This window comes from Grammomys surdaster, unplaced genomic scaffold (genome assembly GCF_004785775.1).
Source record: "Grammomys surdaster isolate TR1022 unplaced genomic scaffold, NIH_TR_1.0 125621, whole genome shotgun sequence".
NCBI lineage: Eukaryota > Metazoa > Chordata > Mammalia > Rodentia > Muridae > Grammomys > Grammomys surdaster.
Genome location: NW_021620462.1, coordinates 966371 through 992641, shown reverse-complemented (window position 1 = coordinate 992641; position 26271 = coordinate 966371). Strand labels below are relative to the sequence as shown.

General features: G+C 52.5%; 3 protein-coding genes across 4 annotated transcripts in view; 2 read left to right on the top strand and 1 right to left on the bottom strand.

The window, feature by feature from the left end:
* Positions 1–607: 607 nt before the first annotated feature.
* Ggt6 (gamma-glutamyltransferase 6) lies at positions 608–3481 on the top strand. Its single transcript, XM_028787304.1, has 4 exons — positions 608–837; positions 1510–1712; positions 1790–1903; positions 2209–3481. Exons 1-4 carry the CDS (start codon positions 695–697, stop codon positions 3246–3248), a joined length of 1500 nt encoding a protein of 499 aa, XP_028643137.1. The 5' UTR covers positions 608–694; the 3' UTR covers positions 3249–3481.
* Positions 3482–6531: 3050 nt separating this feature from the next.
* Mybbp1a (MYB binding protein 1a) lies at positions 6532–17012 on the top strand. The gene is made up of 25 exons (XM_028787243.1): positions 6532–6779; positions 6884–6979; positions 7601–7684; positions 7766–7840; positions 7932–8039; positions 8762–8937; positions 9025–9192; positions 9304–9421; positions 10034–10329; positions 10528–10638; positions 11035–11160; positions 11316–11583; positions 12381–12477; positions 12558–12709; positions 12986–13072; positions 13160–13312; positions 13399–13569; positions 13655–13815; positions 14169–14412; positions 14494–14625; positions 14712–14780; positions 15196–15309; positions 15440–15541; positions 16072–16220; positions 16328–17012. The coding sequence occupies exons 1-25, from the start codon at positions 6588–6590 to the stop codon at positions 16917–16919; spliced, it is 4041 nt and encodes a 1346-aa protein (XP_028643076.1). The 5' UTR covers positions 6532–6587; the 3' UTR covers positions 16920–17012.
* A 103-nt stretch (positions 17013–17115) lies between these two features.
* The window catches only part of Spns2 (sphingolipid transporter 2), a 38239-nt gene continuing 29083 nt past the window's right edge, over positions 17116–26271 (bottom strand). Inside the window, exons 4-13 of one of the 2 annotated variants that reach the window (XM_028787245.1) lie at positions 24465–24616; positions 24196–24262; positions 22756–22898; positions 22316–22468; positions 22041–22230; positions 21845–21910; positions 19814–19912; positions 19568–19731; positions 19028–19074; positions 17116–18585 (exon numbers count right to left, since the gene is read on the bottom strand). In XM_028787245.1, coding sequence (XP_028643078.1) covers positions 19032–19074; positions 19568–19731; positions 19814–19912; positions 21845–21910; positions 22041–22230; positions 22316–22468; positions 22756–22898; positions 24196–24262; positions 24465–24616 — 1077 coding nt within the window. In that variant the 3' untranslated portion in view covers positions 17116–18585; positions 19028–19031. Of the gene's footprint in view, positions 18586–19027; positions 19189–19567; positions 19732–19813; positions 19913–21844; positions 21911–22040; positions 22231–22315; positions 22469–22755; positions 22899–24195; positions 24263–24464; positions 24617–26271 lie in introns of those variants that run through there. The other variant, XM_028787244.1, reaches the window with a different exon arrangement.

Below are 26271 nucleotides of genomic sequence, written 5' to 3'. Positions count from 1 at the left end.
CCCATTGACTGAATAGTGGCTTGTGGGTTTTTTCCTGACAATGGTGTTTGCGTAGTTTCCAGTTTGGGACTGTTGCAAACAGCACTGCTTTGCCCAGGAACAGGTCCTTGATGTGAATTCCAGGGAGAAGGTTGGAACCATGTTTTCCAGACTGTTTCCCCCACAGAGGTCTCTGATGCTAGTTTCTGGACAAAAGCCACATGACACATCCAGGGGTGGCCCTCACCACCCAAGTTGTTCTCAAGATCTCATAGTAGCCTAAGATTGGACCATGACCCTTTCTGGAAGCCACACCCTGACAATATAACCTGGTTGGTGGTGCTAAGCCACCACCCAGGCTACCCTTTGTAACCATAGTTTCAATTCATATCCATGGTCCCTAGAGATCTGAGTAGGTAAAGAGAGGGTCCACTCACCCCACCCCTTAGTCTATAGCTATAGTGTTGGACCCCTCTTAGACCTGTATAAATTGTGACCCCTGTATGGCAGCCGCTTGGGGAATCTTTATTGAACCCCATGTCCTAATAAGGCAGGCTCGTAGTAGCCTCCCCTGCCCCGCCCTGCCCAGACCTGTTCTCTGTTTCACCACCTCTATTCCCCAAGGCCACCCAGCACCAGCCACAGCCTACTTGCCTGCCTACCTGGCAGTCTCAACTGTCAGGGCTCTCGGCAAAGATCTGGGGCAGCACAGACCATGGATGCCACTACAGAAGCTGTACACTACCACAAGCTGCAACTCTGGGAGCCTGGCATGGAGTCAGAGGAAGAGGAAGAAGAAGAAGAAGAAATAGCAGAGCCACTGGTCCTCTCCCTAAGGAGACTCCAAAATACCCCCCGGTGAGTCAGTAAGGGCCTGGGAACCCCATAACTCAGGCTGAACGGCTGGCAAGGTTCTCTCTCTGGAACCCCTAAGCTGGGTCAGGCAATCCCATACTTGGCTGAGGCCCAGGGACTTTCTACATGAGTGGGGGGAGGGGAGCTCTAGGCTGCAGACCCAACTTGGGACTGAGCCAGTCAGTCAGAGAAAGGTCTGTGTATCCGAAGTGAATTTGTATCAAGCTGGTCCCTATCCTGTCCCAGCTTTGCCAGCCTCACCCTGGCCCCATGCCATAGCACCTGCTGGACAGGTTGGGACCTGGTACACCTGGCTGAATCCTGTTCCTCAACCTCCTTTCTCTGTGTGCCAAGCCCCTTCCGGGTCTCCCTCTGACTGACTGGCTCCTGCTCCAGGTCTTCTGTAGACACTCCTTCCAAGCCAGCCTCAGTTTCTCCAACTTTTTCCTACCTTTGTGTCTTTGCCAATGCAGTGTCCTGGTCCTGGAATCTATCTCTCTCTCTCTCTCTCTCTCTCTCTCTCTCTCTCTCTCTCTCTCTCTCTCTCTCTCTCTCTCTCTGGCCAATTTATACTCTTGCAAAATCAAATCTTTGGAGGACACATTCCTTGGGTCCTCTTGGGATCCTTGGGTGCCCCTTTACCCCATCTCTGGCTCAGGACTCCCCTTTCTGCAGGAACAAGGTTGGTGGGTTGCCAGGAGCTTGGGCCCGCCTGCTGGCATGCCTGCTGCTACTGGCTCTTAGCAGCTCCCTGGCTCTGAGGCAGCTGTACAGTAGGAACAGCCTTTTTGGAAACTTGGGCTCTGTGGCCCCTCCAGCCAGCAGACACTCCCATGACCCTGGTGTGTACCACCACAGCGCCATTATCAGCCCTGCAGGTCAGTGTTTGGGAAGGGGCTAGGGGCCAGTGGTCCAGGGCACCTCCCCATCACACATAGACCTTTCCTCACCGCAGCCACATGTTCCCAACTGGGCCAAGAGCTGCTTGTCGCTGGGGGCAATGTCGTGGATGCCGGAGTAGGAGCAGCTTTGTGCCTGGCGGTCGTACATCCTCATGCAACAGGGCTAGGTCAGTGTGATCTGTGGGCCCTGAACCTCAGAGCGTCTAACCTGGGCCTAGTTAGTAACCTGTAACTCATTCGGGCAGTCAATCCATTACCTCAAGACTAGCTAGTGAACAGGACATAGGATCTGAGCACCAGGCCTAGTCTTGAGTAACCTTTGACCCTGGTTAGTAACTCTTGATTTCAGGCTTAGTCAGTGACCTCTATTGCAAGCAAGACAGTGATTCTCCACCTGGGACTGTTGGAAGATCCTGACCCCAATTCTGGCCAGTGCCTCTGATGCCTGTGTGGTCTCTTTGTCTCCCAACAGGTGCCACGTTCTGGGGTCTTTTCTACAATAGCTCCTCAGGAAACTCAACTGCCCTGACAGCAGGCCCAACCCAAATCCTGGCCCCCGGCCTGGGGCTGCCCACAGCTCTGCCTGCCCTGCATTTGCTTCATGCCCACTTCGGCCACCTGCCCTGGCCACACCTGCTGGCCAAGCCTGCCATGCTGGCTCAAAAGGGCTTTGAGGTAGATGCACTCCTGGCAAGCGCACTAGCAGTCCAGGGCACAAAGGGGCTCTGTCCACTGTTCTGCCATACCAATGGAACTCCACTGGGTCTTGGGGCTCGAGCCTCCAACCCTAAGCTGGCAGCTGTATTGCGTCGTGCAGCTCTGGCCTCCAGCCCAGATCTTGCTGGGAATGCCTTGCTGAACCTGCTGGTCAGAGACCTGGGGTTAGAGTTGCCCTCTGCTCAGCCTGGGCCTTCCTTAGAGCCTGCACTGCAGCTTCTTCTGCCTCAGGGTGTCCTGTTCACTACTCCTGGTCCCTCAGCAGGCCCAGAACTTCTGGAACAGCTGGAGTCTGCTCTTCACTCCAAGACACCCTTCTCTGCTTCCTGCTCATCACGGCTGCAAACTGCCGAAACCCCGGTGAGCAGTGCCTTGGCCACCGTGGACAGCAATGGCTCCATGCTCCTTCTAACCTCCTCAATCAACAGCTCCTTTGGTTCTGGACATCTGTCCCCAAGTACTGGTGTTCTGCTCAGCAACCTGGAAGCCAGCTCTGCATCTAGTGCCTGGGCCTGTCCACTCATTCTCCGTAGCAACTCAGATGACACAGAAGCTGATATGTTGGGGCTAGTGGCTTCAGGGATCCCCAGAGGGGCCAAAACCATGACTTGCACCTTGCTCAATCATCTGGCAACACCTCAAATCCAGCAGCATCCCCAACATCAAGCCCAACAAAGACCCACAGAGAGCCCTGGCATATGTGACCAAGGGGCCCTACTGCAGGTGGTAGTCCATGCAGAACACGCCCATGTCTCCAGTGTCCCCAGTGGCTGCTGCCCCTTTCAAGGGTATTAGCAGAGGGGCAGAGGTGTCTGGAACAGAGGTTCTGGACAGAGAAGGCCTAGCAGCAATGAATGTATGAAGGGAATGTATCTGTGATGTGTTTGCTGCTCCATCAACCCTCCATCCTGTTCTGTTACCTGGTTCTAGCTCTGGCATCCAGGGCTGGTCCAGCCACGTTTCCTGTGCCCACACTGATGGAATTTCTGGCTTTTGTTATCAAATAAAGACCTAGAGGGTGATGAAAAGGGCCTGAGTGCAGCTCACCTTCAAGAAAGTCCAGTGGGAGTTACCTCCCCTACCTAGTCTCAGGGCAGGGTGGGCAGCTTCATCTTCCACTGGACCATTCCCTGCTGATCTTTATCAGTTGGACTGGAAGCTAATAAAGTCCAAATCTCCCAGGGACAAAGTGACATCCGTGCTCTTTGGTTAACTTTCCTGTTAACCTTCGAAGCACAGATGATAAACACCAGACACAGGGGGAGGAGCCTGGTCTCTTTTAGCTTTCCCTGCTTCAGCCACCTTCTGCTTTCTGGGGTTCCATCTGTGCAAGGTAAATCTCTTCATTTCGTGTGTAGAACAAATGGCAGAGCAGAGAAGGGCTGGGAAAATGAGTAGGAGGAGCCCCTGGGTACTGAAGAGCTGGAACCGGGTTGACCCTGACCTTCCCTGCCATCTCTTGGATACGATCCTTGAGACATAGTTCCTCAGGTCAAGGCCAGGGACATCCAGTAGCACTTCCCCTACCCGACAAAGAAAAAGGCAGTTCTGCTGGGTGGTGGTGGCGCACGCCTTTAATCCCAGCACTTGGGAGGCAGAGGCAGGCGGATTTCTGAGTTCGAGAGTTCAAGGCTAGCCTGGTCTACACAGTGAGTTCCAGGACAGCCAGGGCTACTCAGAGAAACCCTGTCTCGAAAAACCAAGAAAAGAAAAAGGCAGTTCTGATTTAAGGTTTTGAGGGTTTAATTTTTTTTTTAAAGATTTATTTATTTATTTCATATGTGTGGGTACACTGTCGCTGTCTTCAGACACACCAGATCTCATTACGGATGGTTGTGAGCCACCATGTGGTTGTTGGGAATTGAACTCAGGACCTCTTGAAGAGCAGTCAGTGCTCTTAACCGCTGAGCCATCTCTCCAGCCCGGGTTTAATTTTTTTAATTAAAAAAGTTGCTTTTATCTAACGTGTGTGTGCATGTGTTGACTACATATATGTACATGTACCACATGCATCTTCTGTCAGAAGACGGCTTCGGATCCCCTGTAACTGGGATGTGAGCGGCTGTAACTGATGGGTGCTGGGAACTGAACCTAGATCCTCTGCAATAGTAGTAAGTGCTTTTAACCAATGTGCCATATCCCTGGTCTCTATTTTTTTGTTTGTTTTTTTGTTTTTCAAGACAGGGTTTCTCTGAGTAGCCCTGGCTGTTCTGGAACTCACTCTGTAGATCAGGCTGGCCTCAAACTCAGAAATCCACCTGCCTCTGCCTCCCAAGTGCTAGGATTAAAGGCGTGTACCGCTACTGCCAGAGCCTTTTTTTTTTGTTTTGTTTTGTTTTGTTTTTCGAGACAGGGTTTCTCTGTGTAGCCCTGGCTGTCCTGGAACTCACTGTGTAGACCAGGCTAGCCTCGAACTCTCGAACTCAGAAATCCGCCTGCCTCTGCCTCCCAAGTGCTGGGATTAAAGGTGTGCGCCACCACCGCCTGGCTTATAATTTTGTTTTTTAAGGCAAAGTCTCCCTATGTAATCCAGGCTGGCCCAGGCACTGGGATTACAGGACCACCAACACGTTCAGCTAATTGTTTTTTGTTTTGTTGGGCTGGGGATCAAATTCATTGACATGCTTGGCTGGTGTTCTACTATCATACGTCTCCCCAAACCCAAGCTAGCAGAACTCTTGATTGTACCATCTCCACTTCTCTCTCAAACAAAACATCCCAAATTGCAGTGATTCCACCATCTATTCCACTATTTTAGCCTCCAGCCTGGTCCTTTCTAGCTAATCACCTCCTTTGATCCAGGTCCTCACCCACCTCGACCAGTTCTAGATTAGCCAAGGTCTGGCTCCAGCACAATCCACTGTTTCTGTACTTACAGCCACAGGCCATGCCAGCTCAGCTGATCTAAGATACATCAGATGTAAACCCTTCCCTACACACACAGAAAAAGTCTGAATTCTTGAGGCTGGCCCCGTGTCTTATACAACCTTGCTTCCCAGCACCTGGATCCTCCTCCTCCTCTTACTGACCTCATTCCCTTAAGAGATGAGCGGCCTTTGTAGAAGAAATGTCCTTGGCCTGTTCTTTTGCCTGCTGTTAGATTTTTGCCTTGGGGGACAATTGAGCCCATCTTGTTCCTCAGCTGTCAGCCCAAGTGTTACGGTCTTGTCATGGTCTCTTAAATAGTATCTTAGATCTATTGAATTTTCTCCTTAATTTTTTTTTTCTTTTCTTTTTTTTTTTTTTAAATTTTTTTTTAATTTATTTATTATATATAAGTACACTGTAGCTGTCTTCAGACACCCTACAAGAAGGTATCAGATATCATTACAGATGGTTGTGAGCCACCATGTGGTTGCTGGGATTTGAACTCATGACCTCTGGAAGAGCAGTCAGTGCTCTTAACCACTGAGCCATCTCACCAGCCCTTTCTCCTTAATTTTTAACAGGTGATGTTTTCACGTATTTTAACATTCAAAGGGCCCCCTCTGCTCCCTACATTCCTGGGTTTTTTGTTTTTGTTTTTGTTTTTTTTTTTTGGTTTTTCGAGACAGGGTTTCTCTGTGTAGCCCTGGCTGTCCTGGATCTCACTCTGTAGACCAGGCTGGCCTCGAACTCAGAAATCTGCCTGCCTCTGCCTCCCAAGTGCTGGGATTAAAGGCGTGCGCCACCACTGCCCGGCTGCTCCCTACATTCCTTATTTTCCTCATAATTATTGTTTTAAATGTATATGGCTTCTTGTTCATTAATCATCTCTTCCCACTAAAAAGGAAGTCCACAGAAGCCGCGGCGTTATTCCGATGCACACAGTAGAAGCGGAATAGCTGCTGCACCAGTGTCTCAGAACGGATCAGCAGACCCGGGTCTGGGAAGAGACCATACTACGGCTCTTTCGTCGATTTGTTTGCAATGCCGGTCGTCAGAAGCTCCGCCAGCGTAAGGGACCAAAGCAGCAGCCTCTACACAGGCGTGAGCAGAGGAAGCTGCCCCACCCACGACCACACCGGAAAGGCGAGACCTACGCGGTCCACGCCCAACCTGCTAGGCCCCGCCCCTAATCTGACGTCCCAGTGCGCACGCGCCGGGACCTGACCTGGAAGAGACTGTCTTCCGATCCCACGTGTTTGGTTCAGCATGGCGGAGATGAAGAGCCCCGCGAAAGCTGAGCCTGCGTCTACCGCAGAAGCGCCGCAAGGCGACCGCCGCAGCCTGTTGGAGCACAGCCGCGAGTTCTTGGACTTCTTCTGGGACATCGCCAAGCCGGAGCAGGAAACGCGGCTTCGGGCCACGGAGAAGTTGTTGGAGTACTTGCGCACAAGGCCGAGTGTATGATGGAGGAGCCTGGGCCCAGTCGCGACTCTAGATGCAAGGGGGCAGGGGTGGGCCCCTCAGATCACTGTTGAACACGAGTAATGTTCTTGGTTCCGTAGGATTCGGAGATGAAATATGCCCTGAAGCGCCTAATTACTGGGCTTGGGGTGGGCCGAGAAGCTGCTAGGCCCTGCTACAGTCTGGCGCTGGCACAGGTGAGGCAGTGCGTCTGGCAAGGGCACAATCTCGCTGGGCAAAGAGTAGAGTCTAAGGGAAGGGGTCACCGCAGCTGCTGGGTAAGGAGAAATCAAATCCGAGAGGCTTCAGAGGGGATGCAGGAATCATTACATGGTTGGGAGGAAGTGCCGAAACATGGCCTATCTACAACAAAGTCCAGGCAGGTGGGAGAGTTGAACACGTTTTCTTTCTGATACACGTTTATCAGCTACACGTGTATTAACTACAGTTACTGGAAGTAGTGAGCTTTGAGGTTAGGAAGGCAGCTGATGACGGGCCCCATAGAAATTTGTACAAACAAAAAGCAATGAAGTCTAACCCGTAGAGTCAGCCCCAAGGGAACTCAGAATAGGATCTGTGGGTAAGATGGGTTTTTCCAAGAGCTACAGAAGCAGTCTAGGCTTTCTGAAGCCTTGATGGAGGTGGGGCTCAGCTATGTAAGATTTGGTGTCTTGAAAACATCAGACTATCCGTAGCACTTGTGACGGATGGGAGGAGTGGCCAAGATTGTATTGGGGAAAGTTGAAGCTGGGAAGTTGACACGGTCTGCTTTGATGTCCCCGAGCCACTTCCTGAGCTCTTTTTGGTTTTGCTGTCAGCTGTTGCAGTCTTTTGAAGACATCTCATTATGTGACATCCTGAGTCAGATACAAGAAAAATACAGTCTACAATCAGCGAACAAGGTGCGTGTAGTTCCAGACAGACTACCTGCCCCCGACAGCTATGGGAGGGACCCTCTTCACCTGTGTTTGAAATCTTTCTAGGCAATGATGAGACCCACTCTGTTTGCAAACCTGTTTGGAGTGCTAGCCCTCTTTCAGTCGGGCCGCCTAGTTAAGGTAGGAGCTTTGGGCACAGGGACTGTTTTAGGGGTGGAGGGGAACAGACAGTATCATGCTCTGCTCTTCACCTCTGCTCTCTGGATACCAGGACAAAGAGGCCCTGATGAAGTCCGTGAGATTGCTGAAGATCCTGTCCCATCACCACAACCACTTACAGGGGCAGCCAATAAAGGCTCTGGTGGACATCCTCTCCCAGGTAGAGAGTCACAGATCATGCTCACTGGTTTGGGAAACATTGAGAAGATTGAGGTTAGCACACAGGAATACTAGGACAGATGGTTTGACCGTGCAACTGGTAGAATGAGCTATTTGCCTTTTTTTTTTCTTTTCCCTGTCACCAAATATCTTAAATCTGGCATGTCTTTCAGGGTCGTAGCACATCTCCATTCAGTTAGGTACTTCAGATATGCCATAACCCTCTCTGGTGGCTTTTGTGTGGATAGCGTGGGTCTGAAACAGTGCTTGCTGCTTGTCAGTGCCTGAATGTGTAGAAGGCAATCTGAGGACATTTGTCATTGTTTAGTAGTCAAGCCTGGATCTGCACTATTCTACTTGGGAGACCAAGGCAGGTTTGTATCTAGAATCATTTGCCACTAGCTCATCCCCAATTTGTCCTTTTGGTACAAATGGAGACGGATCAGAATTCAAGTTGCAGCTCTGCTCATAGGGTTCTGTGTATATGAAACAGGCTAGTCCTGTTACATACAAAACAAAAAGAGGAATAATTTTAAATGTAGTCCTCAGGCCAGTTAGCCATCAATAGGATGCTGGGGTTTGGGAGGAACAGTGCTTTCTGACAGGTCTGATGCTTGGCAAGTTGGCTGACTGGTGGGGTATCAGAAGCCCATGGGTAGAGCAAGACACAGGGAGAAACCAAAGCCAGGAGAACCACCCTTTTCACCTGTGCCACCACTCCAGGTCCCAGAGTCCATGTTCCAGGAGATCCTGCCAAAGGTCCTCAAAGGTGACATGAACGTGGTCCTCAGCTCTCCCAAGTACTTGGAGCTCTTCCTCCTGGCTCAGCAGAGGGTGCCAGCAACGCTTGAGTCGCTGGTCGGCTCGGTTGATCTATTCTCAGTGGACAATATTCCCAGGTTTGAGGAGACTGAGTGGGCTCTCACCGGGGGTGTCCTGCACTCTACCCCTCTGGGTAATGTTTATTGCGTTCCCTTGCCTTCTAGCCTGGTGAACATACTGAAGGTGGCAGCCAACTCTGTGAAGAAGGAGCATAAGCTGCCTGACGTGGCTCTGGACCTGCTCCGCCTGGCACTTAAGGAAAACAAATTTGAACTGTTTTGGAAGGAGGTTCTGGAGGGGGGCCTGCTGAAGAGTCCGTCTTGGACAACCAGGTGTGTGTGTGTGGCACTGGTCTCCCTTTCCTCCAGCCTGGGTGGGACCTGTTCTGAAATCTGGCTGAACGAACAAGGCCTCTGACCAGGCTCTGCCCCAACCCTCCTTAGCTACATGTGTTTCCGCCTACTGGGTGCATCTCTGCCGCTTCTGTCAGAAGAGCAGTTGCAGTTGGTGATGCGAGGAGACTTGATCCGCCATTTTGGGGAGAACATGGTCATTTCTAAGGTAGGCATTGTCTTCCCATGTGGTTCAGTGCCGCCCACAGGGCCAGGCAGCGGTTCTTCCTCTGGAGATGCAATGTGGCAGGACTTGACAACAGTTTGGTAGTGATCAGACCCTTTTGTCCTGATGCCCACTCACCAGCAGCCTCAGCCAGCCATCTCTTTGGAACACTGTTGGGGAGTCACATTGAAGGGAGTGGTTATTGACCCCAGTGTGCTCTGCATTTTGTGCCTACCACCTGTAAGACAGTGTTAGTGGGGTCCCTGTACAGAGGGTTGTCAGAAAGCAGGTGGATTTTGAGCCACGTGATGGCACGGGTAGGTACTGGTATATCAGGACTTGAACCTACATTCCCTTCATGCCAGTGTCAAACTAGGAAAACATCTTGTCCTCCATCTTGGAGGGAGAATGGGAATAATCCTGTGCTGGGGGTGAATTGAGGGGTCAAGGATAGGCCTTGATGGAGCTGTGCCAAAGTTAGGCGCAGCCTTGCTGGGTAACAGGAGTCGGGAAGCCCTGGGGTTAATCTCCAGAGAGAAAGGTAGAAAAGTGGTGGCACCTGCTCTTCACTCTGGTAACCCAAACTCATGCTCATCTCATGCACATCTCTTGCAGCCCCAAAACCTGTTCAAGTTCATCCCAGAAATAAGTACATATGTGGGTACTTTCCTAGAGGGGTGCCAGGATGACCCTAAGCGGCAGTTTACTATGATGGTGGCCTTTACAACCATCACCAATCAAGGTCTCCCTGTTATGCCTACCTTCTGGCGTGTCACACGGTTTTTGAATACTGAAGCCCTGCAGAGCTATGTGGCCTGGTTACGGGACATGTTCCTGCAGCCTGACCTGGACTCCTTGGTTGACTTCAGCACTGCCAACCAGAAGAGAACTCAGGACGCCTCATTGAATGTGTGAGTAGCAAGTGTCAGGAGCTTTAAGGCGCCCAAAGCCTTGAATGGCATGACTTCAAACTAGAGGCAGGAGAGGAGGAAAGTTAGCTTTTGGGGGTGGCTTTGGTGTCTCCTGACTGGACATTGGCAGGGTGCGGGTGGTCCCAGGGCAAAGGAGCACCCTGTTTCTATTGTTACATATGTGACTTCTGCTTCCAGGCCTGAGCGAACTGTGTTCCGGCTCCGGAAGTGGATTATCCACCGCCTGGTCAGCCTTGTAGATCACCTGCACCTGGAGAAGGATGACGCTGTGGTAGAGCAAATAGCCAGGTGTGTGAGGGACATTCCGTGTGGGTGGCATGACTATGAAACTAGGCCCCTTGCCTGGTCCCTGGTTCTTGTTTGGGTTCCCCTAGAGCCAGAAGCCTTCAGGTTAAGTTGTTAGTACAGAGTAGGCATAAGGGATCTGTGGGTTACATTATGCTATGAAGGAAAGAGACCAGGAACATGTACAGCTGTGGGACCCCAAAGGTTCAGACTTGATCTATGGATTCTGTAGCAAGCCTTTGCCCACAGCCAGCATCTGTTGGCTCCAGAGGTACAGCTCTGGCTCCGCCACTTGATCTCAGGTGGCCTACTTGTGGTCAGAGGGTCAAACTAGAGAAATGGCCCTTACATGGTACAGCTGAGGGATGTCTAGCCATGCTGCTACTGGTTTGCTTGCAGGTTTTGCTTTTTCCATGCCTTCTTTAAGACAAAGAAGGCTACGCCCCAGATCCCAGAGACAAAGCAGCACTTCTCCTTCCCTTTGGATGACCGCAACCGTGGGGTCATTGTCAGTGCCTTCTTCAGGTAGGTCTGGGCTACCCAGGAGCTGGGGACGCGTGTTCTTTTCTGAGCTGTGAACAAGGTCAGTGGGCCTGGGGCGTGGGGCTGAACCCCAGGGTCATCAGAGGAGGTTGGGTGTGCTACCGCTGTCTTGTGAATCCTTCCTTCCTCTTATCCAGCCTACTGCAGACCCTCAATGTGAAGTTCAGGCAGACACCAGACCTGGCTGAAAATGAGAAGCCCTGGACTTACCGCCTGGTGCAGTTGGCAGATATGCTGTTGAACCATAACCGCAACGTAACCAATGTGACACCCTTTACAACACAGCAGCGTCAGGCCTGGGACCAGATGATGAGTACTCTGAAGGAACTAGAGGCCCGCTCCTCAGAGACCAGGGCCGTTGCCTTCCAACACCTGCTGCTTCTGGTGGGCCTCCACCTCTTCAAGGTATTGTAGTCTATAGAGAAAGGCGTGGAACCTGGAGTTCTGAGGCACTGTGGGGCTCTCCCCACTCAGTGGCTTTGGGGGCAGTGGGACATGGAGGTTGGAGTTGGATTTCCTAAGCCAACCCAGTCCTGCATGAAAGTTATAACTCAGGGGGAAAAATAAACCCACTCCATTCACATGAGCACTGGCCAGTGTCCCGGGCTTTCCCTGGAGGCCTGCCCTGTGTTTGTGGGTACCAGAAGCCTTGCTTTGGGCCACACCTCCAGTGGCTGAGATTGATAGTCCCACAGTCCCGTCTAGATGTGATTTAATGATTGAAAGTGCTCTCCCTGCAGGAGGGAGGCAAGTTTGACACACAGGACACTTGTCATTTAGAAGTGGGGCCCAGGTGCTTTATATGTAACTCGGGGCTTCCCCCAACCCCAAGCAAGGGACAGTCAGGCCTGGAGCTAGTAGTGTTTCCCAGCAAAGACTCTATATCCTACCAGCTTCCTAATATATCACATTCTGCCATTGGTATCGCCATTAGAATCACACTGTGTCCCTCTCTGTTTATCAACTAACAGATTTATTTTGTGAATGAATACAAGGTTAGCCCAACATTGTGGGGTTGGGATTTGCTAGTCCTGTAGCCCTGGGTGTTCCTAGGGAACTTAGGCTCTGTAGTCTCATTACTACACACAGGTTGTGAAAAGGCTCTTGGGGTACACATTTTGAATGGTATGGGTGATCTGCCAGACATACCTAAGGACTCTGGTTTTAGTTCCTCTCTGATATCTGCTTTGTTCTTCCCATAGTCCCCTGCAGAAAGCTGTGATGTTCTAGGAGACATTCAGACTTGTATCAAGAAAAGCATGGAGCAGAATCCCCGCCGATCACGCTCCAGAGCCAAAGGTATGTCCTTGCCCCTGCCCAGGTTGGGTAACCAGGGTATCTGTATCCTGTTAAGCCTCAATCTGCTTTCCCTCTTGTAGCCTCCCCGGAGCCAGTGTGGGTGGAGGTGATGGTGGAGATCTTGCTGTCCTTGCTGGCTCAGCCCAGCAACTTGATGCGCCAGGTGGTCCGGAGTGTATTTGGTCATATTTGTTCCCACCTTACTCCACGTGGTCTGCAGCTGATCCTGGCTGTGAGTTGGGGCCTTTGGAGAAATAGATGAGAAGATGGGTGCACTGAGATGTAGTGGGAGTGTGTGACGTCTTCATCTTCTATACCTCTGCAGCATCAAAGTGCTGCATGCCACCCTCCCCAGGCCATCCCCACAGCCTCTTCAAAGGACACTCCTCTTTTCCTCCCTGGGGTGGTGGGGGCCTTTGACCAACATAGAAGAGACTTGCAGGGGTGACCTAAGGAGAGTATGAAGTCAGGGCAACAAGTACAGTGGTGGTCTGGGACTTATCCTCAGGTACTCAACCCTGAGACACACGAGGATGAGGATGACAACGTGGTGGTCACTGATGATGCTGATGAGAAGCAGCTGAAGCATGGAGAGGTACTTACCCATCGGGTGCAAGGTAGGGCAGGTGGCAAGAGAGTCATGGTGTCATCAAAAAGGTGTCTTAACTCTTCCCACCCATAGGATGAGGACTCAGATGGTGAAGACAATAAGAACTCAGAGAGTGACGTGGACAGTGATGATGGGGAAGAAAGTGGAGAGGAAGACCGTGATAAGGATGTGGACCCAGGCTTCCGTCAACAGCTGATGGAAGTGTTGCAAGCTGGGAATGCCCTGGTGAGCAGGACCCAGGGGGGAGAGGGGGTTAGGGGGTTTGTCTACCCACTTACGGGTAGGCTGATGGCTGTGCTTCTCTGCCTCAGGGTGGAGTGGACGAGGATGAGGATGAGGAACTTGGGGATGAGGCCATGATGGCCCTGGACCAGAACCTGGCCAGCCTATTTGCAGAGCAGAAGATGCGTATCCAGGCCCGGCATGAGGAGAAAAACAAGCTGGAGAAGGAGAAGAAGCTCCGACGGGACTTTCAGATCAGGGTGAGTGTGCAGGTAGTTGCCAGGCGCCCTGAGCTGCTCTTGCCTCTCATGTTCTGCATGGGCTTACTCAGCCTTTTGGCCACAGGTACTAGACCTGATCGAGGTGCTGGTGAGCAAGCAGCCCGAGCACCCCCTGATCCTGGAGCTGCTTGAACCACTGCTGAACATGATCCAGCACAGCATGCGCAGCAGAGGCTCCACCAAGCAGGAGCAGGACCTCCTGCACAAGACCGCCCGCATCTTCATGTGAGTGCACACGCGTTACCCCGGGGAACAGGGGCCTCCCAAGTAGAGTAGGGGTCCTCAAGCTCTGGTCCCATCCCAGCCATCGGTGTTAGAATAGTTGGGAATTCTGACAAGCCCACTCTGTTCCCATCTCTGAGGATGTAGAACTTCATCTGTCTTTACAGAGGTCAGAGGCCACTATCCCACAAGACATACACATAGGAGAGGTGGGGCAGTTCAGAGGCATCAAGTTTCTGTCCATCTATCTCTAAGTTGGTTTCCTAACCTATGCAATGGGACTGCTCTTCTTACTGTGCATGACAGAGCAAAGTAGAGAAACACCTTTTGACCAGCTTTGCCTTTCCTGCCCATAGGCACCATCTGTGTCGTGCCCGCCGCTACTGCCACGAGGTGGAGCCCTGTGCAGAGGCTCTGCATGCCCAGGTGGAAAGGCTTGTACAGCAGGCTGGCAGCCAGGCTGATGCCTCTGTCGCCCTTTACTACTTCAATGCCTCTCTGTACTTGCTGCGAGTCCTCAAGGGTAACACCACAAAGAAGCACCAAGATGGTCAGAATTTACAGGGAGCTGACACCGAGCCTGAGCCCAAGGACTCAGAGGTGAGCCAGGGCCAGCCGTTGCCCAGGACTCTCCCTCAGCCTTCTCCCTGCTCCCAGTCTGACCCCAGCTCTCTTCATCAGGACCAGACTGCTAGTTGCTTGAACTTGGACTTTGTGACCCGGGTGTATTCAGCATCATTGGAATCTCTCCTGACCAAGCGTAACAGCCCACTCACAGTCCCCATGTTCCTTAGCCTCTTCTCCCGATACCCGGTAAGTACAGGAGCCAGCCTGCCTATTGGGAACTCTGTCCAGCCCAGTCACCAGCTAATGGCCTCTTGTCCTTCCCCAATCCCTAGGTGATCTCTAAGAATCTGCTCCCCATCCTGGTCCAGCATATGACTGGCCCATCTCGGCCCCGACATCAGGTAAGGGTTTGTCAGAAACACATGTACAGTCTTCTCACTTAAGCCTAGGAGGAGCTGCTTATTAACTGACCTTGTCTGTGATCGTGCTGTAACTCACAATAGGCACAGAGGAACTGAAGGAACCTTGCTGTCTGGCCCAAGGCCTCCAGCTTGCTGAGACTTTATCTCTGGCCTACACAAGAGGTCATCCCTTGTCAACTTAGATGCCAGGGCTGTCGGGCAGGCTAGAGGGAGATCAACACAAGGTTGATCTTGCTTCTATCCAGTTGGGACCACTGCCTCTCCAGGCCTTGGTAGCCCTTTTCCCACTTAGAGAAATTGATGATTGTAGGCCTAGCACAGGCAGGCTCCTCTAAGTTTGTGTGGGGTTCCTGACATACTGGGGTTCCTGCTGACTACATTCTCCTTGATGCAGGCCCAGGCATGCCTGCTGCTCCAGAAGACCTTGTCTGCACGGGAGCTGAGAGTATGTTTTGAGGATCCTGAGTGGGAGCAGCTGATTAGCCAACTCTTGGGAAAAGCCACCCAGGTAACAGCTGTGAAGCCCCCCACCCATGAACCTCCTCTTCCCCCCCCCACCCCACCCCCCGTTATGTGTAGGATGTAGAAAGGCCTTGGCCTAGTTTCAGGAGTGCCTTAGTGTTGGCCTTCCTCTGTAGACCCTGCAGACTCTTGGAGAGGCACAGAGCAAGGGGGAGCACCAGAGGGAGCTATCCATCTTAGAGCTGCTGAACACTCTCTTCAGGACAGTCAATCACGAGGTAAGCCAGCTGCCCAAGAATCAGTGCCCTGGGTGGAATGGACAGCGTCTCAGGGTTCTGACAGTAGTCCTCCAGGGGGAAAATCACCAGAGGTGTGTGGCCTGGGAGCCACATGGAGGTTCCAAGGGGAGGAATCTAGCCTTTTACGAGATTAAATGCTACTGGACCTGGTAGATTGGGAGGGAGGCTGTGTCACTGTGTGCCAGAAAGAAAACAGAGATGGTAGTGATCAGTGGGAGGAGCTAGAGATGAGGGCAGGTTTCTAGGCTCAGAATAGAGGGGCAAGGGCCTCGGGCTGGGCAGTTGGGTTCCCTAGTCTGGGACCACGCTGCAGGTGACTGAGGAACTACAGAAGCAGAGACCCAGGCCCCTGGCTGTGGAAAGGGAAACAGTGCTAGGGCCCCTTGTTTCCTCTACAACTGAGGGACCTAGTGACTTAGGAGAAGACCCAGGAGCCAGTGGAAAGACCCGAATGGTGGCGAGAGGCCTTGTCGCTGCCACTGCTACTCCAGCCTGCCTTTCCCTTGCAGAAGCTCTCTGTGGACCTCACTGCTTTCTTGGGGGTGCTTCAGAGCAGGCAGCAGAGGCTGCAGCAAAGCCTGCAGCAGGGGAATCACTCATCTGGCTCCAATCGCCTCTACGATCTCTACTGGCAGGCCATGAGGATGCTAGGAGTCCAGTATGTTCTGGGAGAGGGACCAGCATTGGGGATGTGGCTAAAAGGACCCTCCCTCTGACCAATACTGCACACTCACACTCAATACTCTGTATCCTTCTTCCTTACAGGCGTCCAAAGTCAGAAAAGAAGAATGCCAAGGATGTTCCTAGTGACACCCAGAGCCCCATTAGCACAAAGCGGAAGAAAAAGGGATTCTTGCCAGAGACCAAGAAGCGAAAGAAACTTAAATCTGAGGGCGTCACACCAGAAAAGAATGCTGCATCCCAGCAGGATTCAGTGACAGAGGGTGCCATGCCTGCTGCCACTGGTAAAGACCAGCCCCCCAGCACAGGCAAGAAGAAAAGGAAGAGGGTGAAGGCCAGCACCCCATCCCAGATGAATGGGATAACAGTAGCCAAGAGTCCAGCTCCCAATAACCCCACTCTAAGCCCCAGCACCCCTGCCAAGACCCCAAAACTGCAAAAGAAAAAAGAGAAGCTGTCACAAGTAAACGGAGCCACTCCTGTGTCCCCTATAGAGCCTGAGAGCAAAAAACAACATCAGAAGACTCTCAGCACAAAGGAGGTCATAAAAAAGTCCCCCCAGTCTGCCCTGCCAAAGAAAAGGGCACGGCTGTCTCTGGTGAGCAGGAGTCCCAGCCTGTTACAGAGTGGGGTCAGGAAAAGGAGAGCGGTCAGGAGGAGAGTGCAGACACCTTGAGTGTGTGTGTGCTGTTTCCCTGCCTGCAGCAGCCCTAGAGACTCCTATTTTTTCACCAATATTTTAATAAACAAGCCATGATATATAACACCAGTCTCTGACTTTGAGGAGTGGGTCTTTTATCAACTTTCCAGGGATGGGGCCCATGTGCTACAGTCCTGCCCCTCCCCAGGTTGTTCCACTGGAGAGCCACCAAAACATTTAAATAGGTTTATTTCTTCATTTACAAGAGGAATATATATTTGGCTTCTCTCTCTTAAGACTTTGAGATTCACAATCAGCAGCTCTAAAAAATAAAGGAGCAGTTCAGCTTCCGGAAGGAAGAGGAGGCAACACTTGGACCTGGTTCTTGTACAACAAGAAAACATTGCTAGGGCCCCTGCTGGGGTTAGGGTGGGAGCCAGGCTGGTCTTTAGGGATAGCACCCTCTGCAAACCCACGTCCAAACCCCCAGAGTGCCCCAGAGCTTGGTTGGGCAGTTACCACTAACACCACTGAAGCCACAGCAAATGGGATACAGCCACAGGGACTGTTGTCCAAGCTGGTTCAGGAAGTTTCTCGTAAGTTACAATGGTACCCCAGAACCAGAGCCACCTTGTTTACAGCGTGCAAGGAGTGTAAAGCTGGGGATAAGTGCCCAAAGGTGACTAAGGTGGCTGCAGGGGAGTGAGGGGTTTATATGTGTGGGGATAGTGTGATCAAAGGCTGGGGTGAAGGCCTGGCCCCAAGAGAGTCAGTTGGGGTATGATACCTACAGGCACTGGTGGGAAATCTCCAGCAGTTTCATACCCTAGGCCAAAAAGTAGTGTGGACAGCTGGGTAAATCCTTTAGCATCCTATCTGGCCCCTCATTGGAAAGGGTCATCCTGTAGGAGGAGGTGGCTTCCAGGGGACTGTAGGATTTGGAGGGCTAGGGTGAGGAAAAATGGTTGTCCAATTGTCAGCCTACCACAGGGCCTTCACCCTCTAGTGCTGCAGCTTCCTTTAAGGGGGTGGTTCCACCTGAGAAAAACCTCCAGGCAAAGAACTAGCTGAAGACAGCAGAGACAGTATCCTCCTGGGAAACTGTCCCAGCCATGGACACCCAGAAGTGGGTACTCAGCTACATGTGCCAGGCTGAATTTGCTGTTCCCAAGGTTAGAGCCTAAGAGTGGGGAAATGGTTCCCATACACCAGGGCCTTTAGCGGACCTCAGAACCGGAATGGAGGTCCTGAAACCTGAGCCATGTCCTCTGTGTATAGCCCAGGACCTGTTTCTTCAAAGCTGTGGAGGGTGCCTTGCATGGCACACAAGGGAGGAAGCTCCAGCTCCTTGGTTCCACTGTCTAGGGAGGATAGTGGCTCCCTCAAGATCACATGAGCTAAGGGCAAGCCAGAATCTCCCCAGATACCCTCTGCAGGGTGGCTTCTATCTTGTCCTTTCAGCCCCCAACCAGGGCTGGAGTTGTGTCCAACTGAGTGATTCCAGCACACACAGCCTTCCATGTTAACTGAGGATGGAGCATCTTCTTGAAGATAGGGCCACTCAGTCCTGGCAATCCTAGGCCAAAGAGGGTGGGTACCCAACTGTGAGTCACACAGGAAACTTTGGGACCGTCCTGCAGGTCCAGGATGCTGGAGAACCTCTCCCAATCTAAACTGCAGTTCGTTGCTGTCCCAGCGGCACCTGTGGGAAGGGTGTCGAGTCAGAGGTGGAGCTTTGGGAATTGTTCCAAAGCTGGTTTCCTCGGCTTTCACCATTGCTATGACCTTGGGGCCCTGACCCTGGTTTAACATTACCAGGAAGCTAAAGCTTCCAAGGGCTAGGCCACTGGGAAGGCCAGAGTGGGAGCTACCCCCGACACATCTAGGAGGATTTAGGAGGACAGCAGGACCTGGCAAGTTCCAGTGCTGACCTATGCTCCTGGCCCTTCCAGGGAGGGGAGGGCACTGATTTACTGGAAGAAACCAGCTCCCACAAATCCACAGATTCCATGTCAACATTTCAGAGGAAGAGGGCAGACCCAGGCAGAGGAGATGTGCTAGGGGAGGAGATGGTTTGGAAGGTGTTTTGTTCCCTGTTCCTTCAGGGCCACTCCTCCCACAGGAGTTTCTTGGCCTGCACTCACCACCTCAGACTTTCACGGATGCAGGCGGTATCACCAGCTGGTTCACCCTGAGGGAGAGACGGGCGGGGGTCAGGGTGGCACATCAGCGGGGACTGGGCCCAGGCACGGCTCTGGCACATCGAATCACTGGGGCCGGTAGACCGGAGGCGCTGGGCAGGGACCTCGTCAGCCCCAGGGGGAGGTGGGAAGGCCCAGGGGTAGGGAGAAGAGAGAGAAAGGAATAGAGAAAAGAGGAGAAAGAAGTCAGAAAGTGAGAGAAGGGGATGGGTCTCCCATCTCTAAAACCCTGAGAGAAAGTCCAGCGAAAAGCCCATGTCTAGAACTCACAAAAGAGCCTGGCATCTACTAGACTGGGCCACAGTGGGGTGGGCCTACAACATACTAGCATGGGAAGACTTGGAGCCAAGTGTTCTAGAGCTGGCCCTGGCCTCCAGCAGGTCACCTAGCCCTAGAGGTACAAAGTAACTCACTACCTCCTCCACACTAGGGTAAAAGCTGTCAGTCCCTGCTTCACAGCATGCCCACCCCAACCCTACTCACTGCTGCTCAGCCTTGGCGCGGTCGCTGAGGAAGAAGAGAGCAGTGGCAAGGAAGAACATGCCACCCAGGACCACGACAAAAGGGCACAGCATGAGGGCATAGCCCAGGCTCAGAAACTCCCAGAGCGGGGAGTCCTTGGTGCTCTGGCGGATTAGGTCCGAGATCTGTGGAGATTGGGGTATGGGTGTCAGGACAGGACTATCTTCTGTGCCCCACACCAGGCAAGCCCCACCCCCAGACACTCACAAAGCCAATGAGGTAGGGGCTTCCAGCATCCCCCAGAAGATGGGAAGTGAAGCTCTGCAAGGCCACAGCAGTGGCTCGTCGAGTGGGGATGACCACGTACTGCAGGGGAAAGGGCAGGTCAGTGCTAGAAGGTCCATGTGCGAGGCTCATCTCTGTGGCTGGGACACTATGAAACCCCCACAGCCTCAGCTTCCCGTCCTGGTATCTTCACTCCTCCCACCTAGCCCTGCACTTCCCTGCCCACCATGTAGGCTTGGCTGCTCACCCTCAGCGATGGAGTCTGCACCTTGCCTCCCTACCACATTCAGCCACGGAGCTTCACCTGGGTATCAGTTGGGATAGATCTTCAGGTCAGAGCTCTCGGAGCACGGAGGAGCTGAGTTAAAAGGCCTGAAGGTACTTTTTCTTTTCTTCCCTGTTTAAAGATAGGGCCTTCCTACTTAACCCAGGCTGACCTCAGGTTGCTATGCTCCTGGAGAGAACCTTCATTTCTGAGGGCTCACATGTGGAGTTGTGAAACTTCTGGACAGAGTTCCAGCTTCTAGGCTTCCTGCCCTTCCTTTCTGTAAGCTAAATACCTGTCTTGGTTCCTTTCCTTGAGGACACAGCAAGGATGAGCCTGGCTGAGGTGGAGAGGGAGAGGATATGAACTAGAATCCTACCCCAAAGAGCCTCTACTTGAACTCAAGCACCCTGACACCGGAGGCTGAGAACCTCTAGGCCCTAGGTTGTCCTGAGCTAGACAGAATAGGCCCTGACTGTATCTGACCGGAGACTCCATGACACCTATCATTGTGTACAGGGGCAGCAGCCAGCACCCTCAAAGTACACTGTGGTGTCGACGAGACAGGTAGGGATCTGGATCTAAGGAGACTGCATGGCCCCATTTCCACCACTTAATTAGTCACTTAGCTGGGACACTTAGTAAAACTGGGACATGATTTCCCTGGGACCCAGACCCTGCCAACAGTTCTCAGGGGACTGATGGGGAGGGGTTGTCAGGGAAGGGCATGCTGCCGAGCACCAAAGACACCTGATTCAGTCTTGCCACTCTTTTCACTCAGGGGATATGTAGTGACCCGTCCCTGCCCTTCACTCAGGGGATATGTAGTGACCTGTCCCTGCCCTTGTTCCTGCCCATCCCCTTGGTGAGGAATGTAGCCGAGTCCTCCCCACCAAATCTACATGGCATGTAAATGGGTAGGAAGCAGAGGCACTGGTGGAGGACATAAGTATGTGGGCAAGCATAGAGTGGCACACGGCAGGCTTCCTGAAAGGGAGGGACTACAAAGGCCCCCAGACTCTGGCCTCCTGGCCTGAGCACCAGCCCCTAAGCATGCCGGGGGTGTTTATTCCCCGGCCCCACACCTCTCCCACTCCATCTCCAGTCCTTTGTAGTCTCTTGACCCCCATCTAGAGGTTCCTGAAGGACCACGGGCAGGAGTCACACTCGATCCTGACATCCCCACCCCCCATTTCACTCAGAGCTACAAGTCACTAGGCCCACAGCCCCTCCCCTGTTCCTCCTGTCCCCACCCAGGAACACAAGTCTGAGCAGGCTGCTCAGACAGCCCTTTGTTCCTGGCCTGCTGGTCTGGAGGCCATTGTTGGACCCGTAAAGACAGCCTCTGTCTGTCCAGCCAGCCGCAGGCACTCGGCAGGCACGCCTGGGACCCAGGCTAGGACCCAGCCTGAGCTGGCAAAGCAGAATGCAAGGACACTCAACTGCTGGGGGAGGAGTCCTGGCAGGCAGCACCACTTCAGTGCCAGCCTGGCACTACCAGCCTCCTAGCCACAAACCTGAGACTGGAGACAACCCTGCCCTGCACCTCAATATCTACCTGCTCAATTCTGTTTCTAGGCCTCTCCCAGATCTGACCCCTATATATCTCTGATCCCCTCCCTGCCTCTGGATTCACCTCTCCCACCAACAAGTGCTGCTTACTCTGCACCCACCCTTTCAAGTTACCCCAATGAAAGATAGAAGCCTGAGTCAGTCAGCACATGGTGACTGTGGCCTTCCTGGCTTACCATGAGGATGTCTGCAGTGATGGCCCAATTAGAAAACAGCAGTGTCTCTCCAACAAAAATGCAGATCTATTCACAGAGAAGAAAGCAACCATGAAGGGCACAGGGCAGGGACACAGGACCCTCCCTATGGGGACAGAGGATCCAGCAAGTCAGACTGCACCTCTAGCCCATCTCCCCCAACCTTCTGTGGACTCACATAAGCGCCCACAATGCTAGTCTTGGCAGCCACAAAGATGAGGCAGATGAAGATGGCTGATCCCAGCATGCCCACGGCACACACCAATGGGTCAGCACGTTGAGTCCGCAGGCGACACCAACGAGTGGCTCCCGCGCCTGTGACTACGCCCAGGAAGCCAGTAAAGCAGGTAATGGCCCCAAAGATGAGGCTGTGGGGACAAAAGACAGTAGAGCGTGATTTGATCAAGGCCAAGGGTGAGACAGAGGCATCCGTCTCTTGGGTCCAGGCTTTACCTGTCTTTGGCTCCACAGGGCGGGCTGTTGCAAGTCTCTGCTGTCTTTTGTACAACTTGAGCACGGTGAAGATAGAGGGGAATCCACATGCCCAGGGCCCCTGTGGCGAAGGACACAGCGGACGTGGCCAGGGAGGAGAAGACATAACTGCGGCTGGGGAGAATCCAGGGAGGGAAACTGAGCTAGAGCAGCAGGTAGCCCTTACACCAGACCCAGGAGGTAGCCTCTTCTCCTACAGCCAGCTACCTGCTCCCACCCCAGACAGAAATGCTTTCTCAGGCCCAGCTGAGGGTTCAGGACGCAGGAACAATAACCTCAGGCCAAAATGGCATTCAGCACTACAGGCAGACAGGCAGTGTTGATGGCAGGTGAGGGTTGGTGGGCACGCTCTAGGCTCTAGCCACACCTCCTCCCACCACACCATGCATGGTAGCACTCACTTTCGGATCAGGGCCTTCATGTCTCGGAGCCAGGAGGTCCGTGCTTTGAGCTGCCCCCCAAGTTGATCAGCATGGCCTCTCTTAGTGGCTGGGACCAAGATGAGGATGAGTGTTCCTGTGATCATGCCCAGGACGGGGGAAACCTGGTAGGATGGGAGATGTGAAGATTGAATGCTGTTTATGCTGCATAGGAGGGCCCAGGCAACTTACCTGGAATCCAGGCCATTTTCCTAGGCTAATAATATCTGCCCTGCCGAGTAACAGAACGGCTGAGCAAAGCCTCTGGGGATGAGGCCAGGGAAAATGTTAGGGGGCTCAAAGTGGACAGTCCAGACCAAAGGCAGGACAGGAAAATGAGTTCAAGGGAAGATTGATTTCAGGGATGGAGGGAAGGAGGAGGAAAAAAGAGGAGAAGGAGGAAGAAGAGGAGGAGGAGAAGGAGGAAGAGGAAGAAGAAGAAAAAGAGGAAGAAGGAAGGAGGTGAGTGAGGGAGAGGTGGCTAAACAGATGGATAGATAGACACACTCATGCATGGATGGACGGACAAGTAAGTGAATGGGTAGATGGGCAATATGGAGAGAAAGGCAGGCAGATGAAAAGCGTAGGGAGTGACATCTTTGAGTGGAAGAATTCATCTGTAGGCGTAGAGAGCCATATACCCATCTGCCTAATCCCTGGGGTAGGTACGAATGTTCCAAGGTGTGTCCCTCAAATAGTGACGTTAGGGAGGGACTGACCAGACAGGTGACCTGTTCTTTACAGGCCCTATGGGTCTTCCCTGTGTCCAGCCCCACATTAAGAATGAAACCCCCAAGCCTCTCTCTACACAGCCCAGGAGAAAAGAAAAGCTTGATTCCCTGTAGGCTGGAGAACTCTTCTGCATACAATCCCGCCCCATCCTATGGCTAACCCCTCTCCCCATTATGAAATTCCACGGTGGCTGCTTCCTTCCTGCTTTTGAGGAAAAAACACTTTGTCTTGAGCTTCCGCTCCTCTGAGAGACGGGGGATCTCTGTTTCCTCCGATTGCACTGTCCTGGGGCCTTGGTGACTTGCCCCAACCCTCCAACAGAACAGGAAGTGGCTCCAGACCCTAAGGGCCCCCACACAGAGGTCCTATCCCAACCTCGCCCTAGAACAGAGCCAGCACTGGAAGCAGGAAGCTGTGCTGTGGACCTGGAATTTCCTGACATGGTGAGAGAATCCTCATTCTCTCCAACTCCTGGGGGTTGAGGGGGAGGGTTCCAACCCTGGGCTAAGGCCCTGTGGATGACAGGACTGTATAACTCTCCCGATACTTCAGCCTGAACTGACCTAAGACCGAGAGCCCAGGCTAGTGAGGGAGGAAGCCTAAAGGTTAAAGCCTGGCCTCTGGGCAGGGCTGTTCTCTGGAGGAGAAGACTAGAGTAAGGAGCTACACAGGAGGGGACCTAGGCCTTACCCGCAGGGCCCAATGCCAGTCTCCGGCTGCCTGCTTCACGCTGGAACCTGTGATATAGCCCAGGCCACTGCAGATGAGATAGACACATGTCAGACCCAGCAGCTAGGCTGAGTGGGAAGTTCATGCTTTCCTCCCACCCAGCCAGCCTGTGGAAGAGCGGGTCCAGGAGTCCTCTACAGCTGCCAGCTTCCATGTCTGCTTAAAGCAGGGTTAGTGAATTCTAAGGGACTTTGGTGCTCTTCCCACTAATCGTGTCAGTCCACACTTACCTGCCCAGGGGGATGGCAAAATAGAAGACTGATAGCATCAGTGTGCGTGTGTTCTTGGTAAACAAGTCGCCGATGATAGTGGGTGCTATGGTGGAGTAGCTGGCTTCACCAATACCTACTAGCCCTCGAGACAGGACCAGCAGCCAGAAGTACTGTGGAGGAGAACAGAAATGCTGGAGGACCAGTTACTCCTATCCCATTATACCCCAACCCTGGCAGGATCCAAAAACTAGGAGAGAGAATGAGACCAGGACTAGCCCCAGCAATGACCATAGCCACAGGCTACACAGGGCCCTAGAATACCCCTCAAAATGATGGATCTCACTGGGATGGATTATTCCTAGGTTGGGAGAAAGGGTTCTCTGGGTTCCCAGAAGCACTGGAGACTGTGTCCACTTTAGGCATCTTTGCCTCTCTGGCCTCACTTCAGGATTCTTTTATTTATGTATTTATTTATGTATTTATTTATTTATTTATTTATTTATTTAGTTTTTTTCGATACAGGGTTTCTCGGTGTAGCCCTGGCTGTCCTGGTCACTCTGTAGACCAGGCTGGCCTCGAACTCAGAAATCTGCCTGCCTCTGCCTCCCAAATGCTGGGATTAAAGGCGCGTACCACCACCGTCACTTCAGGATTCAAAAATCACCTTTGCTCTATGCCCCTCCCCCAAGCAAGGAAGCTGGACCAAACCTGACCACACTGAGGACCTAGTATGTATGTGGGGGGTGGGGCATAGCCACCTTTTGGGCTCAGAGCCCCTCTCTAATACACACCTCAAAGGCCAGCAATGGGAAAAGGGTGTCGCTATGCCAGTTGTCAGTGTCCATCCCCTTTGGTGTGAACCTGGCCCCCAGCTGTCCAGAGCCTGAGAACCCAGACTGGTCATGGTTTCCCTGCCCCACCCTTACCACCCATTCAGCTGCACTCCCTGCAGGCAGCCCTCCCCTGCTGTCCCTGTCATCTCTCTCCAGCCATCTCCTGCCACCTCTCTGACTCCTGGCTGTCTCTGCTTGGGGCTGCTGACCCTTCACCTTGACCCCCTTTCAATCTCCCTGGTTCCTGGTGTGCCTTTCCCTGTGGATCAATTGACCACAGCCTTTGCCTATTTTTCTGTTGGGTTGTCTTGTCTTTTTTGTATGGATTTATATGAGCTTCTTCTATATCGCAGGGTGAGATCCTTTGTCATATGTCATCACTGTTCTCAGTTCTTTGTTTACCCAGTTTCACCATCCACAGACTTCTTGATATCTAATTTGATGCTGTCAAATCTTGATTTTTTTTTCCTCCATGCCTTGTTCAAGAAAGCCTACTAGAGCCCCACAGTACAAAACATCCTCTTCTGTTTCATGCTTGAAACATGTTGGAGAGAGACATCAGTCTTCTCGGCTTCTAGCATGCTAGGACAATTCTGTCCCCACCCCACACAGGGGCCTCCCAGACTGATGCTGCCTCTGCTGTATGCTGCACATGTTAAGTCCCAAGAAACAGCACTCAGTGTCCTCTGTGCTTCAAATGGACAGAAGGGGGGCTGTTCCATGCTCTTGTTTGGTTTTGGTTTTGTTTTTTTCTCTGTATGTAGCTCTGACTGTCCTGGAACTCTTTGTAGACCAAGCTGGCCTTGAACGCACAGAGACTTCTCTGCCTCCCAAGGGCTGGGATTAAAGGTGTGTACCACCACCGCCCAGCATGCTCTACTTTTTAAAATCCCACCATGTGCTTCATTGTTTTTTGAGATATAAGCACAGTGATTGGCATTGACCAAATCCATTCTTCCACCAGTCACTCCGTATGAATACACCTTGAATTC